Source organism: Montipora capricornis, chromosome 13 (assembly GCF_036669925.1).
Source record: "Montipora capricornis isolate CH-2021 chromosome 13, ASM3666992v2, whole genome shotgun sequence".
In the NCBI taxonomy this organism is placed as follows: domain Eukaryota; kingdom Metazoa; phylum Cnidaria; class Anthozoa; order Scleractinia; family Acroporidae; genus Montipora; species Montipora capricornis.
The window spans coordinates 4,714,399-4,731,898 of NC_090895.1; the positions used below are offsets into that span (position 1 = coordinate 4,714,399).

Here is a 17,500-nt window from a genome sequence, read left to right on the forward strand (position 1 = left end):
GTCAAATCACCATAGCGAGTCTTAAAGGTGGTAACGGTTGAAATGGTGGGACTTACCTGATTGTCTGCAGTTTGCGCCCAGTTTTTGCGCCCCAGTTTGAGTCGTTTTTTACACTTGTTCCGGAATAGCCATTTTTTCTCCTTCAGTCAGTTGCCACTAAGCTTCGAAGGTCTTCAAAGGAAAGTCGTCCACGTATTCATTGCCATCTTCAGTGTCGGACGGAGATGATGAAATTCATTTTGGTCGATGGTTTCAGTATTCGTTCAGCTCAACCGCTGGAAACTAACTTCCACTTTCCTCTGCTTCGGCCCTCGTTTTCAAAAGAAGTCTTTCAAAGCAATCTTACATCTCGTTCACTTTTTTTGAGCGCCATTTTTGTTTTCTTGTTCTAAAATAAATTCCTCAACTGAGCAAACAGAAGCAAACCTTCCCCCCTCATTTCACTTTGTCTTCACCTCTCCCAATCCACTACCCAAGAGTAAGAATCTGGTATCATGTTTGTCCCTACCAGCGTCAGAAAAGTGTCCATTTTAAAATCACTTTTTTGCGGGAAAATACAAATAGACCAAATCGGCTAACTCAATTAAATCTCCCGGGGTTAGGATTCTTTGTTTATTGTATTTTGCATTACAATGTAGCACTCACTTCTCCTTTATTTATTTGCGTGGAAAGACCGGTCATATCCCAACGCTGGTGAAATTTCCCAATTGCCAAAGTTTGGCCGTGTTTTATGGGGAACTTTGACCACCTGGACTATTTCAGGAGACTAATTGTGAGGAATCAAGAGTTCATTTGCAGGCTGCCCAAAAACCTCCCAGCAAAGCCAGTAATAGTGCATGCATTTATTTCAAGTATTCTTGGTTCTGCGAATTACAGAACAGATTGTATTGGGAGATACTAACAATTATCTTGCACCTTCTTTTTGTAATTGCTTTTTCATTTGTACATAGATAATTTTCGTATTTTACCCACGTTCGTTAAATAAAGAAATTCAGTCATTGTATCAGTCATTGGAACCTCAGGTGGCTACCAGTCCATTCGTCTACAACCTCAAACGTGTTTTCTTTCTTCTTCGCTTCTTTCACCGACGAGCGGTCCGCTCAGTTGGTTGAACATAGGACCTTCGTGCGGTTGATCTCGGGTTCACAACCCAGGTCAGACCAACACTCTGGGTTTTTCTAATTTAGGAGAAAGTGCTGTCTTCGTAAGTTCATCTGCAAATGGTTAAGACTTTTAAGTCTTCTCGGATAAAGACACTCACTATAAACCGTAAGTCCCATCTAACATCGTGGGACATTAAAATAACCCACACAATGTTCGTGAAGAGAGTAGTGGGGAGATAACCGTTGTTTGTGGTGGTAAACCTTTCAGAGAATTGTAAACCACCATTAGACTGATGTGTAATATGTGGTAAATAAAGCCATTATCATTTTTTTTTCATTTCACCCGTAACAGATTAGACCATCTTCCCACTCTATGGTTCCAGTCAGCTTACAAGCTCTATCACTCTACTGAGACTGCTCTTGTCAGAGTACAGAACGACATTCTTCGTGGCATTGACAGTAACCATTCAGTCATTCTTTTACTATTAGATCTTTCCGCGGCCCATGGTCACTCCGATTCAAGTTGGAGTCGAAACCATTAAACACCACCCGTTTGTAAGAAATTTGGGAGTGATATTTGACTAGGGAATAGCAAGGGATAAGCACATTAGTATGATATGTACAAGCACCCAACACTATCTTCGAAACATATGGAACGTTAGAAAATTCTTCGATCAAAGTTCTGCTGAAACCTTAGTTCACTCCTTTGTTACATCGAAGATTGACTATTGTAATGCTCTTCTGTTGGACTCCCAAATCTTAGATCAATAGGCTGCCATTAGTATTGAACACTGCTGCGCGAGGTCCCTCTTGCTTGCAAATATGACTAGATGACTCCAGTAATGAAATCGCTACACTGGTTACCTGTATCGCAGCGAATTACTTTTAAGATTGGTCGATTAATCTATAAAGTACTCCATGACTTGGCGTCTATTTATTTTTCCGATCTTTTAGTCCCGCACTGTTTTAAGCCATCGCTCAGATCTTGTTCTCACGCTCTTTTAAGTGTTTGAAGATCTAGAACTAAGATTTATGAAGATAAGGCGTTTCTCCATTGCCGGACCAAGGCTCTGGAATGAACTGCCAGTTTCCTTAAGAAAGGCTACGGACATCAACACCTCAAAGCGTCAACTAAAAATACATCTCTTTAAGAAAATGTACCTTTAAACAGTGCTTTACCTTATTGTATCTGTAATGTGAGAATATTTAATTTGTTAATGATATGTAATTAGTAATTTCTAGAGTATTCCTTGTGAACAGATTTCTGTATGATGATTTGTAAAGCTTTATGAACAGTTAGCGTAATAACGCTATAAAAATAAACTCATTGTTATTATTATTATTATTATTATTATTATTTTTATTAGTATCATTATGTTATGATGATGATGATGATGATGATGATGATAGATGATGATGATGGCAGGGCTACTTGTAACATACGCAAACACTCAAGACTAGAGAACTAGTTTTTAAAAATAGGGCACTTCATGGTGTCTGTGAAGAGTAGTCCTGATATACCTTTATTTTAAAGGCATTCTTACTGCATGCAACAGAACTACGGAAAACATGTATCCTTGGCGTGTAACGCATCACGTGATTAATAATCTCTAGACACACAGATAACAATATCCTCGTGGGATTTCACATCATTGTTGCCAGGATGGCGGTGTAAAAAGGGTGTTGAGACATCTACTGTTTTTGCCACCTACATAGCGGAAATAGCATAGCACGCAAGTCAAGGAATGTAGAATTTTAGATGAATAGTCGATGTATATATACTTACAGTACACTGTGACAGTGATCACCTTTGAAGGTCCCATCACCATAGGAATTGAATGGGATGCATCTGTACGCCACCTGCTTTGTTCTGGTGCTAACAAATGTAAGATAAGTGCCATTGTTCTGTTCCTTCAAACTTTCCTGCTCCCTGTACAATCGATAGCTTGCAGCTGGGTTTGCATCAGCATTGCATAAGAGAGTAAAGTTTTCATTCAAGTTACTGTGTTGTTGGGCAGATTGGTTGAGAAGACTGTGTTGATTGGATGATAGGCTATAAAATCATACAAAACAAAACGCCTGTAAGATGCTAAGCTCAGAATGGTAGACTGTGGCAGCAAAAGTCGTGGACCAAACCCCGCTACTGTTCACGGCCACAGTAGCACAACAGATATTGTCCTGCTACAATTACATGGCACCTGAGCAAGTTTACTTATTCTTTCTCCCTAAGAGCGTAACATCTAGTTCAGAAGCGCAATCGCAGGGTCATGGGTTTAATAGAGTCCCGTTCAAACCTGGATTTCTTCGGCTTCCTTTGCAACTGCTTAAGTTGCTACTAATTACTCAATAACCGATAGTGAGGTCGTTATTGGAAAATCTCAAACCACGGCGTTGCCGTATTGACTGCACGATAGCGAGGTTAACACAGCTAGGCCGAGGTTTGAGATTTCCTGTAACGACCGCACGGTCAAGGTTATTAAGTTGTTTATTATATGGTGGTTGCAGTTGAAGCAGTTAAGCAGTTGAAAAGGAAGCCGAAGAAATCAGACGAAAAAACAGAAACCTTGGTTCAAGCGGAACTCATCGCTTCACATCCGTAATGCGTGCGCTTATCTGTTCATTCATCGTTTCAAACCCAGGTCAAGTCAGAGAACTAATGCGCACTCTGTCAAAAAAATGTCTTTATTCTCGGGAAAAAATGAATATTAAACCCGCAAACAAAATTTTAGTATGGTTGTGAAAAAATATTGACGAGAGAAATTTCGTTGACATTCTCAAGAATCAACGGCCAAACGTCGTCGTCGCCATTAATTTTTCGGATGTCTTTGAAAAACTTCGCCAACAAATGGTCAAGTCAGAAACCGGTAAGTCCAAAACTTCCACACTTCCCTTGTTTATTGAGGACAAATATCGTTGGAACGTTTTCATTTCACCTACAGTTTTCCTAGTACTGTTTTCACTTTTTGATTTTTTGTGAATGTTTCAATTTCTTCTTGGCTGGAACTGTTTCATTGGCCATCGTCGGCACCAACTCGTCTGTAATCTAAGCTTACTGATGTGGCTTAATTTTTGTCTTGAAATTCAAGCTCGTCTGCAGGATAATAAAATGCACTCTCCGATTGTCCATCGTCACTCATAGCCTTTAGTCTCAGCAATATTACTTTCAATGCAAATAAAACAAATGTGCCCTTTGGATACCATTTTGTTTTTTTCTTTGCTAATTTGCATAATTCGTAATCGGTCTGTGGGCATTACGGGAGAATAATGCCCTTATATTGGCCACAAACACAAGGCATATACATGTAATAATTACATGTGATGACCTTTTCAACTTTCATTTCATTCTACTGTATTCCACAGTAAAATATTATAAAATTACGAAATATACACTCCAAGAAATCAGTAATAGATTTGAGAGCCTTTTTGTGATGTCGTCAAGAAGAGTGTGGTGGGAGACTTTCCTGATTTAGTTGTTAGAATTTACAAAAACATCTTGCCTTATGCATCCAGGTGCATTTTTAGGAGTGAGCGGTTTCCGTTACCATAATTGGCACCTGGTAATAAAGCATACACCAATAATTGGGCCCATGCATGAAACAGACAGTAGCTGTATAAAAAGGATTCAAGGACACGGAGTCTGCATGTTGATAAAGGCACAATAAGCTTCCATCGAATGTGATGCTGGGCACAAGACAGTGAACCAAATAGTTTAGAATAGGGCAGGATGAGATTGCTGTCCTTGCTCATTCAGGCCTCTTTGACTACTATTTAACCTGTGCTACGCTCATTGAAATTTAAGTTAACAGTCTGATTTTAAAGCTAAATTTTAAAATGAAGAGCAGTTGAGACTTACATTGAACAGTAATGAAGACATCAGAAAAAGCAACATCTCCAATTCCATTGTCAGCGGTGCATCTGTAGCCCCCTTCATCCTGTTTCCCTGTGATGGTCAGAGATAAGCTGACAATACTGTTATCAGACAGCCTGGTCCAGGTGATGTTTGGTTGGGGATTACCATCAGCTGTACAATTGAGCAGCACCACATCTCCTTCATCAACCGTTTGATTTAAGGAAATGGATGTTATGGTCAGTGGGTCTGCCAAAATAGGTCAAAAGAAACAGAGTAAAATGTAAAACATGGTATATCAATCTGTAATCAGGCCCAATTTTGGACTTACATCTCACATGAACAGTGTGACTGTCACGAAAACTTAGTAATAGTCAATGATTTGGTTTTGAGTCGCTGTGATTCCGTGTGTAAGCCTTTACTGCGAATAAGGGAAAAGTGAAACAAAAATGAGAGAAACGATGGAATGTGCTAGTAATGTATGTTGTTAGTTAATTAAACACTTGGATTACATGGATGTGATCCAGCCGCGTGAGTAGGTAGGGTAGCGAGTGGCGCAAAAAGAGACAAACCGCTGAACAAAGGAAAATAATTTGATAGCCAAATCAAAGCGAGAAATCGAGAATAACTCAGTAGGAAGAATCAAGAAAAGGGCAATACAGCGCCAGTGCTGTTCATTCGTCCGATGCGCTAACTGGCATGTGTATTTTTTACGTGGCACCTTTTATATCACATTGACCACAATAAACAACGAGGTCGTTGAAACTTGTGGATTGCATCCTGCTTTTTTACAGCGCGGTTGGTTAACCGTACCAAGGTAAGCCACAAACTACCGAAGCTTTCCTGTTTGCAATATTCCTATTTGTTAAACACAATTTTCTTTCTACCGCAGAAGTCATACGTTCTCTCTAAACACAAGGGACAAAGAGATTGATCTAGATTCTACGTTTCGTGATTTCCTTTTATTATGACGGCAAATTACAGCCTTCTAAAATGAATTATTGACTTCTTTCGCGTTTAATTTAAGGGTATAATGGGAGAAATAACAGAGCTTGGTAAACTACATTAGACCACAAAGCATAGCCTATGTTTCGTTGGAAAAACGATAAATCGAAACCCAAGACCGAAAGGGATTGCTTTGTTTTGCTAAATAGAGCTCTGTTATATGAAGCAATATTCTCTGTTGTATTAATTTACCTGTTTGCACTAACAACATGCTGCATATGAACTGGGTGTACAGTCAGTCTGTACCAGTACAACGTTTGCTATAGAAATGGCATTTAGCACCAAAGTGATAAAGGTAGATTTTTTCAACTTTTTCTAGGTTTTGATTGGATTAGGGAGTTTTTTTTATTCTGAGCTACATTAAATTACGTTCTGGGATGATGGGATACCAAGCTGTGACTATGACCATGTGTTGCCTGTTTATAATTAACAATTATTTGAAATCGAGGTAAATATTCTGCCATATTTAACGAGATTGTTTTAGTATATACTCACGAAGTGAACTCAACAACAATAGGCCATTTCCGAGTTCATGTCTGCCTCCTCTTCAAAGCGAGTCTAAGTGCGAAGTTTTGGTGATGGTAATTAGTTCTACTTTACATATGAATGAAAACTAATTTTCATAACAAAAACTTCGCACTTAGACTCGTTTTGAAGAGGAGGCAGACATTAACTCGGAAATGGCCTATTGCAGAAGAAAACCATCCAAAGTCGATTTAAATAACATCTCATCATGCGTGGAAAACGTGCAAGCGGCACGAAGCATGCGCGAAAGTATTTACAGAAGCTTCAAAGATGACAAATATGAATAGACTTCGTTGAAATCCTCGTCAAAAACAGCAAAATTGTCACTTAACACCGTTTAAATCAGCAATCTAAATCGAAAGTTTGCTTGCTAAAATATTTTCACCGCTCGATCAAAGTTTTAGAGGTTCATTTGAGATGGAAATTGAAAGTGCAGTTGGTAAAGATCCACATGAAATGGAGGCTCTAATTGAGGTGAACGTTAGTTTGTTTTAAAATGACCAGTCTTGTTTCCTTACGCTTCTCTCGTGCTTAGCAACCTCCCGCGTGCACCATAACTCAAAAGTGCACGCTGAGCCGTTTACCATTTGTTAATTATTGCATTTAATTCAAATTTTTTAAAACCAGTTTAATTTCCATTTTCCATTGTTTCAGATTATGATTATGAATATTAGACAAAGAAAGATCAAAATTAATTTATAAACTGGTTTGAAAATTCGAAACCTAGAAAATTTTGAACCACAACATTATGGTCTTATAAGGCCTAAATGCACACTGGATGAAAGAAAACATTGCAATCATGAAAAGGAATGCGGGTGAACTTAATGGACTGCAGCTGGATTTAAAATGCTTAGCTCAGCACAATAAGAGTGGAACAAAGACATGGGAATGGGATTGCCCGCTTACATGCTGACATCTCGAAAAACAAAGTTATCTTTATTGGTTCGGCGCCCAAAACTGTTGTTAAATTTGGAGGAAAGAAGCATGCAGATTTCTTTCTCACAAACTGAAACCACGAAACATGAAAACAATTAATTTACTTTTTATAGATATTTTTTATTGATACCTTTTTCCCCTTTTACGAAGCATTTTTTCACTGAGCTTGCCGAATGGATAGACCACTACATATGTCACAGTCTTTCAACATGGTGTATTAGTAGTCAAGTAGATTTTGTTGTTAACAGATATAAAATCGCATTTTTCATTTTTATTTACAACCAATTAACCTGGCCTCTATTTCAGTAACAACTTTGACTGGAATTTACAGTTCCCGTTGCACAAGTGGTGAGGCTTCAGTGCTTCGTATCCATAAGTTCCGTGTAAACGAAATGAGACTGACTGACTGACTGTTGATGCAGATTATCATTTGGACAATTTTCGCGAAATTTAGTTCCTTTCAACGTTTCCATTTTCACGAAATTACGTTTGCGAGTAAATAAGAACGAAGAAGGTATATTCATTCTTTGCAGTCACCACTGGAAAGGCTTCTGTAGGTGTAAATGTCACTGCTTTGCTAATAAAGGGAATCTCGTCTTGTTGCTAACAACGCTGTTTCTCAAGCCCTAAGCAAGTCACGATGGCCGAGAATAAGTACTTTTTTTTACAGTGGATAGTCCAAAAGGCCGCTATTACCTATTTTTCCTTTAGAAGTAAAGGGCGATTCAGAAATACAATTTCGAGATTCTCTGCGATACTCTGGACGAACAGCCTTGACAGTGGACTTCTGTTATTTTTGTCTTGCATTTTTTAGAAACGAAAAATATCCTGAAACCTTGTCACAATAAAGGACTCCATAAGTCATTGACGTTAGTAATATGTTTTAAGTTAAAATGGATGGTCAAAGATTTACTTTTACAGCTTACACACGGCTCTCAGAGGGCATTAATTTTTACCACCCATCTGTAAAAGCTTGCTCTGTTAATACTTATTGAAACCTTGGAGAGTATTTGCTGCTAATATTCGGAAGGAAGTAGCTTACAAATTCAAATATTTTACTGATTTTTCAAAACTTCCCTCGTTTTCGGTTGATCCCAAGACACTTCACCATTAGTTCCTTTCAGAGAAAAATATTTCCAACGATGCAAGGCGGAGGAGGATAAAATATGTGAGATAAAATTTTGAGGCTCAAATCGAGACAACAGACTTCGAGAGCTTATGGTACAACAAAGCATGTACACGTAACATAACGTGCACCGTATTGTTGGTGACTTCACTTTGACAAAGGAATGGTGAGATATCAAACAATAAATTATGTTAAATAGGCTTAGATAATGTTACAATGGCCTCAATAAACAAATAAATAAATAAATAAGTGGAGGACCTAGAAAATTTCTACTTTCATCTTCACTAAAACAGGATCATGTCCAGAAATTATTTCTACTTAAAGTAATGGCGTACAATGTAAATTTCAACCAGGACTTAACTTTTTTTTGTGATACTAGTACATCGTAGTTTAAAATGAAGCGCAACTTGCATATCATGCATAGTCTTGTGTCTGAATGCAGCTGTGGTTTAACAAGAAGGTTCACGCATCGAAAAGTTCGAGTAAGCTCATTCATTAAGTGTTCAGGGAAGAAAATAGACGATGGAAGCAAATTTATATGTTGTTTTTGTTGTTGTTGTAAAAAATAAATGTCGAGCACTTTTTCTTTAATTTGTTGTTGTTGTTTTTTTTAACCCGGATACCCGTTTGTAACCTGGTGCCCGTTTCTCGAAGGTCCCGAAACTTTACGGACCATTTTCGGGTGTCACAATTTCCTTTGTATCTCAAGAACGGAGATGATTTAAGTCCTCAAACTTCTCAGTCTTTTTTCGGCTTTCTAAAACAAGTGGTTGGCAGTTTCATAAATGGCTTTTGAAGAACAGGCCCCTGGTAGACTATCCTTTCCTTTTTTTTGGGGGGGGGGAGGTGAAATGACAAAGGGGATGCCGCAAGGGGGAGGAGATAATGGGGGGGGGGGGGGAGACAGATGCCCTTAGAGGTAGATGCAGCACAAAAGCCTAAAGTGATTGTGACTTTTATTACTTACAGTGAACATTCACCGTTGTACTTCTTCCATCCTTTCCACAACGATTTCCCAACACACACCTGTATTGTCCAGCCTCGGCTCTGCTGATGTTGATGAAATTCAAAACATTTCCACTGAATAGCTGACCATCCTTGTTAATCCAAGTATAATTTGTTGGTGAAGGATTACCAGATGCCTGACACGTCACGTTGACAAATTTGCCTTCATTCACAGTATTGGAGGAGCTGATAATTCGATCAATAGATGCTGCGACTACAACAGAAGTTAAATGAAAAAGTATAAAATTGGATGCACCAGACAAAGGACCATGCGAAGCTAAACTGACATGGCGGCTGCAAACCAAGGGTAGCTGGGCGTGCGAGCGACGCATATGATGAGCACACTAATTACATCTCCCTTCCTAAAATTTGATAGTTCAACAAACGCAAAAAAAACCCAAAAATTTAAGCACAATAAACTGAGAACGATGACAATGTTGGTTGTCGGGGGCGGTGTAGGCTGTGGTAACTCACTTTGACTAGAATCAGTTAGGTCACTAAATTCGGACGGCTCGAGGTTTGCTTTTATCTGGCTCCGGTGTCTCCGGGGTCGCTCTAAGCCACGTGCAGTTCCGACGATAGTGCTTGTCATTCACCTCAACCAGGTAGGAACGATTTCCCTCATCTCCAATACATACATACATACATACTTTAATCATAGTTCCCATGCGGGCTTTTCAATATGATTTACAAAATGAGTATAATAAAATAATAACGATAAAATTGTAATTATGATGTCCTATATTAAACAAGACAATAAAATTGGTAAAAAAATCAGTCTTCAAATCTCCTTTAAATTTACTAAGACTAGTAAGTTAGTAAAATAATAATGTTAAAATTGTAATTATAATGTCTTATATTAAACAAGAGAATAAAATTTGGTAAAAAAGTCACTCTTCAAATCTCCTTTAAATTTACTAAGACTAGTAAGTTGCTTCAAATCAGAATGAACATCGTTCCAGATGCTGACAGCTCTGTAGCGAAAGCTACGTTGACCAGACTTTTGTCTTACATAATGGAATCTGAAGCAAATCACAGTTTCCAATGACACGTCCAAGTGTCCATTCATCCTCCCCCGGCAAACGCATGCTAATAGCATCTCCCAATTTTGGGAATTCGCGTGATTGATGATTGTAGTTGAGCTTCTGCTTCCTAATGTCGATCTTCTTGGGTAAATCAGGAATCACATGTCGCACTAGCAATGCTTTTCTGGCTCCTGGGAGACGAGTGCGTGTTCGCCTTCTATACAGTAGCTGAACAGGTGAGGCATCGATTCCCTCAAAAGATGTATTGCGCCATTCCAGCAATGCCCACATAGGATCACGCTTATCAGATGGGCCTTTTCTTAGCAATGACGTGAAGGTCTCGGCGGCGTTTTCAACGCGACCATTACTTTGCGCGCGAAAAGGACTTGATGAGATGTGGTGAAATCCCATTCCGTGCTGAAGGTCTTAAAATCCTCACTGTTGAATGAGGGTTCATTGTCGCTGACAACGGTCACAGGAATACCATGCCTTGAAAACCAAGGCTTCAAATCTGTGCTTCAAATCTGTCGCGAGTACTTGTGGTGCTATTTAGTTCTTGCACATCAAAATAGCCAGAATATTTATCTACAGCTGTCAAAAAGGTGTGCCTTTCCAGCGCAAATAAATCAACTCCAACTCTCTGCCAAGATAACTTTGGGACATCATGTGGCCTCGCGGGCTCTTTGCATTCTTCTGGTCGGTAGCTGTTACAAATGCCACCTTTCGACAGGTAATCTTTGAGCTAGGCTGTGATCCCAGGCGAGTAGACAATATCGTGGGCCCAACGCAGTTTCCCTTTCATCCCCATATGTGGCTCGTGCAGGCTCTTTACAATTCTAAGGCGCTCTTTAACAGGTATTACAAGACGATGGCCCTTGTAAACCAATCCTTGTAAACCAATCTTCTGTGGTCAGCTCATCCATGTTGTTCCAATACAGCTGTCATATTCACTTGCCTGAGCCAAAGCCTCCGGCCTTGATAGATGACATTGGATGGAATCTGCAGCTCGGCTGTCTCCTCGCACGACCATCTCAGACGGGCAAGGGACAAACTGAGGTCTTCTTCATGTTTGATGTGCTCTAGCTCGAAGGCAGAACGACAGAACGCATGTCACTGTCGAGGACGCTCTGCTTAAGGTGGCTTACTGCAGTTTTCCAAAGAAAAAGATCAAGAGTTTGAGATGTGTGAAATTAAAGCAACATATGACATACAAATGGTTAGGGTTAGGGTTTAGAGTTTACAATTCTTCTAAACCCTAAGCCGAGCTCCTGACCGAGTTCTTGGAGGGGGCACTGGAAACGAGACATTTCAAAGGCCTTTTTCCTCAAAACCTAGCCGTACGACCAGGGTTAAAATTCTGGGAATTAGTAACAAAATAGGAAAACGAGACCGTCAACATTTGTTTTTGAAAAGGTCTATCAGACAGTTTTTCAGTTATTATCAAAATACAACAAAAAAAGTAAGGTGACACAAACACCAACCCAGTGTGACTAATTCATCGCCCATGCCCACAATAATTTCACCTGGTCAATTAGCAGCCATGGACAGCTATTTTTTCTTCGTGAAAACACAAACTCCCTTATTCACGAGATAAAAAAGGCCTATTTACAATCATCATAAAAAATAAAGTACAAACTCGAAAAAGGTCTATCTAGAAAAAAGATCAAACATAAATTTCATTTAGAAAGCACAAGACTCAGACAGGTCTGCCTACAGGCGAACCCTCACATTCTGACATCTTAGCTGGAACTCACTCCATAGATTTCTCGCGAGTTTGTAGTTGCACATAAAACTCAAGCTGAACTTATCAAACAAAATTAGCCATATACTTATGAAAATCACATGGACAAACCATGCTTCTCTATCACATGAGAAGCAAAGTCAGTAACACGAGCAGGAGACATGCGAATCACGTCATTACGGGAGAAGTCACCTAGAGAAGAAAGAAGATATGAATCAATCTTATCACGATGAGCAACAACAGAAGAACTTAAAACAGGAACAGATGACGAAGGAGAGGAACACGAATCAACTGAGGTAATAGGTTCACTATCCGAGGTAACAGCCCCTCTTTATCGAGCTTGGTGGCCAACGTGTAGTTATTCCAAGCAGAGACCCCATTTTGTTGGATAAGGGCTGTGGAGCCACCGTTCAGGTAAAATATGTCGGGAGAAGGTATTTGAAAATTCACCATCGTTGTTGAGCTCGTATTGCTGTTCGAAGGACGGCCTTGGCAACTACTTTCAGGCATACATTTAGACAAATTAAACCACAATCTCTCGCTAGCTAATCCGTGAGAAATCATTGCACTTCTGACACCACGTAACGATGAGCAGAAGGACAAGCCCACACGGATTTTTTAAATATGTGTTTGGGTTGCTATTCAGATGTTTTTGGTATACAGATCATTATTATAATCTGGATCATTGGATAATGCAATTCGACAGTTTTGATTGGCATTTCTTTTTCACCGTTCAATCAAATTTTTAGAGGTTCATTTGAAATGGATTTGAAAGTGCAGTTGGTAAAGGATCCGGGTGGACTTTCATATACCGGACCAAAATGGCGGAAGACCCATGAAATGGCGGCTCTAATTGAGGTGAGCGTTGGTTTGTTGTAAAATGACCCATCTTCTATCCTTGCAGCCATGTGGAACTTTCTTAAACGTTTTTTTAATTCCTCGATTTCAGTAACAAACAGTAACAAATTCGTTTTGCTAGGCGACCAGCCCTAAAAGATAGAATTACTCTGAGTGAAACAAATAGTTAGCGTGAAGATTGTTTAATTTTCGGGAATAATTATCTGGAAAAACGAAGTGAAACACTGCTTGGCAAAAGTATGAACTCTTCTCTTACCTTTGAAAACTTTCAGACCAAATGTTGTGGCTCTCTTTGTATTCTGTAGCACAGCATCATCTTGTATTCTCAATATTTCCGATTCATAAATGCTGGCGAGTTTACGCCAGCCATTTGTTTTGTTTGGATCACGCATTCTTCACTCGTAGGGAGTGAATAATGCTCAATTACTCCGAGATAGCGAACCAATCATATTGCTTGAAACACCAAGATCACTGAGTGAGCCACAACGATATCTAAAATGACCTAAAATGTGCTACAATGGTTATCTAAAATAAATATAGTCGTCTGTTATCCCTTCAATTAAATAAAACAGAAAAAATGGTACAAATCATTTCACTGACCTCGCTATTTGTTTTCTATTGTAGATGTAATTCTTACCCTGTCCTAGTATCTTAAGTAATTTTTATATTTCATTCTGATTTTATTTCCACATTTATTGTTCTGTTTTTGATATATTTCATATAGTTTTTCTCATAGATAGTTTTGTCTTACGCTCTAAACATGACCCTTTGGCTCGGGCAACTGGGCAACCATGCCTCACGTATGACAATAAACTTGATTGATTGATTGATTGATTGATTGATTGACTGATTGATGTGGTTTCCAAACAATTAACGTTCACGTTAATGGTCATTTGTGGTAAGTTGTGGTACACACTCGGTTCCACGGTTTTACTAACAGGCATTTGCTTTGAGTGGGGGAGGGGGGGGGGGGGGGGGGGAGAGAGGAAAAGAAAACGCCTCTTCCCATGAGAGACATTTAAATACTTTTGTCCTTGGGCCATTTCAATTTCAACAGGAAAAGAAGACAAACAGCGGTTACAAACATTTTCATTTTATACTTGACGTTTCGTATGTTGCAGCATACATCATCAGAAGTGACGGTTAAAACTGTTACACAGAATTTTAAAAAACTAGAGCGAGGAACTGGTGACTAGTTAAAAAGTGTGATAACAAAATCGTAACTTTCGGTAGTCGATTCTTCCGGAAGAAATTAATAAAGAAAAAGCTTCTCACTACCAATGTTTTCATTGAAGACAATTTTTTTTAGGGGAGAGGGTATAATTTTCCTGGGGGGGGGGGGGGGGGGGTTTCCCTTATAAGGGCTTAATGGGGACGTGCGGCCAGGGATTTTTGTCTTGAAAAGGGTATCGAATTTATCATTTTTTGTCTTAATCAGGGTATCGATTTATCAATTTTTGTCTTAAACTGGGTTAAATGTCTTAAACAGGGTATCAAAAATCGGAATTCTGTCTTAAAATGGGTAAGAAAATCAGCGATATTTGTCTTAAACAGGGTCAGGGTATGAGGGGCCGCGCCGTACCTCCCCAACCAGGGATACATTGAGTACCCCCCCCCCCCCGGATAATTTTACTGTTGAAAGGTATTTGTAACAATCACGTTCCTTAACGTTAGCAAACAGCGGGATTAGCATGTCACGTAAGCCTTCTTGTCACCCGTCGTGGAGATGACGGCGCGAAAGAAAACTGTTCGCCTGGCAACGCAGTTGTCATTTGCGTAGAGTTTACGGCACAAAAATTTTGAGTTTGCCCAGCAATGTAGGTTTGACTGGTGCAGAGTTGACAGCGTAAGGATTGTGAATTCACCCAGCAACGCAGCTTTGATTGGTGCAGAACAATTTAGGTGATTAGAGACATCTGTTTTAGATACTGTAGCACCTCATTTTAGGTCATTCCTTGTTTTAGTAACTACGTGAAAGAGCTAATTAGACCGTGTTAAATTTGCCGGTTGTAGTATGTACAAAAGTCGAAAGAAAGCTTCTCCTTTCATTTACTTTTCTGTAAAATTACATCTTAACTCTGTTAGAAATAAAAGGACAAGTTTTGCATCTTGTGTGTGTACATTTGAAAGTTCCTGGTTGATTGTCTGACTTGAAAGCGCTCCTAACTAGAAAGTTGCCTATGTTTTTGTCGCGTTTGAATGAAATAAGTGGTGGTAGAGAAAAGATGTGTTTAGTTTCGGGATCATTGCGGAGAATTTTGAAGTTTTTGAGAATTACATTTTTGACTGCAAGGTTTTGTGGATGGTAGGTGAGGGTGAATGGAATTCTGTTGGTTTCTTAACCTCTGTTAAGTTAAACTTTTGTAAATTAATCTGTGTTAACGTTTCTCGTGTTATTTCATGTCATTTGGCTTACATTACACTATTCAAACAGAAACCTGGACAACTTACCAAACAAGTTCGTACTCTTGCGCTGTTGCCCAACATAAAATTTCGATAGTTTTTCCATTCGTCTTCCGAGCTGACCGTGAAAAGTCTGTAGGGAAGGGAAATGTGGTGGATCGGGCTTTTTATGCCTCACACCAATCAAAAAACCAAGCTTATTGATGCCACACTCATGCGCTTTGTCTTGAAACCCTCCGTAGTCGTCAAGAACACAACGAAGGAGCTCCCTTCATTTATTCTCACGTAAGTTGACCATCTTTTCCGTTGCGATTGGTTCACAAGCCGGTACAAAAAGCAAGAAAGAAAAATCGCTCGAGCGGTCATTGTCTGCGTTGTCATGATTGGACAGATCGGTCTGCATGCGCATGCCAATTTGCTTATGCCACTGATGTCAACTGACGTCACGGCATGTGCAGAATTACAATGTCCACGAACCATACGTTCAGCGGTCATCATAGCCATGAAATCAACCACGTCATGTTCACGTCTCCACTGGCTTCTTTCATTAATATATAGATTTAGCCAAGCCTAGGAGCGGAGATCCCGTTTCTAACCCCAGAAAGCAATATAATGTATACGGAAATAATTATGCTTCTGCATTAAGTACAAAATTAATAGTCATTATTACTATATACAGTTAACAGTGACCAAACATATCAAACACCTGTGAGCTGACAGCAGTAAACAAACAAGCCTTGGCAACAATAAGTGACAATTTTAATCAGCAAATAAAACTGAAATTACATGAAAGTTAGACATTTCAAGGCAAATGAAAGGTATAGAATCTATATAGGAGAAAGGAACACATAGCGTGCATTTTTACCTTTCGACACACCCACCCATGACTTCGCAGCGTGGGGATCCCTAGTGCCCAACTTTCCTTTACTTGAGTGTGTATCCTTGCCTCTAAAACCCCAGACAGGATTTAGAACACATGAAAGTTAGACATTTCGAGGCAAATGAAAGGTATAGACTCTATATAGGAGAAAGGTGCACATACCGTGCATTTTTACCTTTCGACACACCCATCCGTAAAATTGGTTGAATACACACTCAAGTGAAGGAAAGTTGGGCCCTAGGGATCCCCACGCTGCTAAATCACCTCATTAATCTGCTGCGTTGCCAGCGTGGTATCCTTTATGGTGTAGTGGCATAGCATGCCCGACTAGTAAACAGGGAGGCGCGGGTTCAAGTCCCGCTCAGGGCAAAAACCAATTTTTCGGATGGGTGTGTCGAAAGTTGAAAATGCACGGTATGTGTTCCTTTCTCCTATATAGAGTCTATACCTTTCATTTGCCTCGAAATGTCTAACTTTCATGTGTTCTAAATGCTCCTTTCTCCTATATAACTGAAATTACATGCAGAATAATCTCTTTCACACAATTTTCCGTAGACTGTCAATCTTTAATTCCTCTCTCCTCAATTTAGAACAACAGCAAAAATCTTACTAATTTAAAAGTCAACCTAAGGCGTAGTAAATTCGCTCACTCGACTGCAATTTCACAATCAAACAAAGCAGCTCACGACTGGACATCCCTTTCACCCAAAAAGCCTGTATGTGTGATGGTTGAAATATGTAAGAATCTCTGTCAACACGGAATTGCAAACGTTTTCAGGCCTTCTTCTTTTTTTAGTGAGTTTTACAAAATATGTGAGGCAGTGAGGCATATATTGAAAACCGTTGTAAATAAATGTTTTGTCTCTCGCTCTATTTCTCTCAGCTTTACGGTGATTTTCATTGAAAGTTTCTCTTCTTCTTCTTCCTCAGCTTCTCTCGAGGCTGTCTTTGCTTAAATTTCTCAAATTTTGTTGCCTCTTCTTTCGTGCTCTTCTCTGCTCTTTATCGCGTCGCTCTTCACTAATATGATTTGCCGCCAAGAAAAC

General features: G+C 39.4%; 2 protein-coding genes across 2 annotated transcripts in view; both read right to left on the bottom strand.

Annotated features, from left to right (window-relative positions):
* Positions 1 to 17,500, bottom strand: part of LOC138029770 (tyrosine-protein kinase receptor Tie-1-like) — a 556,173-nt gene that overhangs the window by 357,151 nt on the left and 181,522 nt on the right. The window lies entirely within an intron of this gene.
* Positions 3,098 to 17,500, bottom strand: part of LOC138029421 (neuronal growth regulator 1-like) — a 43,978-nt gene continuing 29,575 nt past the window's right edge. The window contains exons 4-6 of the mRNA XM_068877166.1: positions 9,510 to 9,761; positions 4,957 to 5,199; positions 3,098 to 3,156 (exon numbers count right to left, since the gene is read on the bottom strand). Coding sequence (XP_068733267.1) covers positions 3,098 to 3,156; positions 4,957 to 5,199; positions 9,510 to 9,761 — 554 coding nt within the window. The remainder of the gene's footprint in view (positions 3,157 to 4,956; positions 5,200 to 9,509; positions 9,762 to 17,500) is intronic.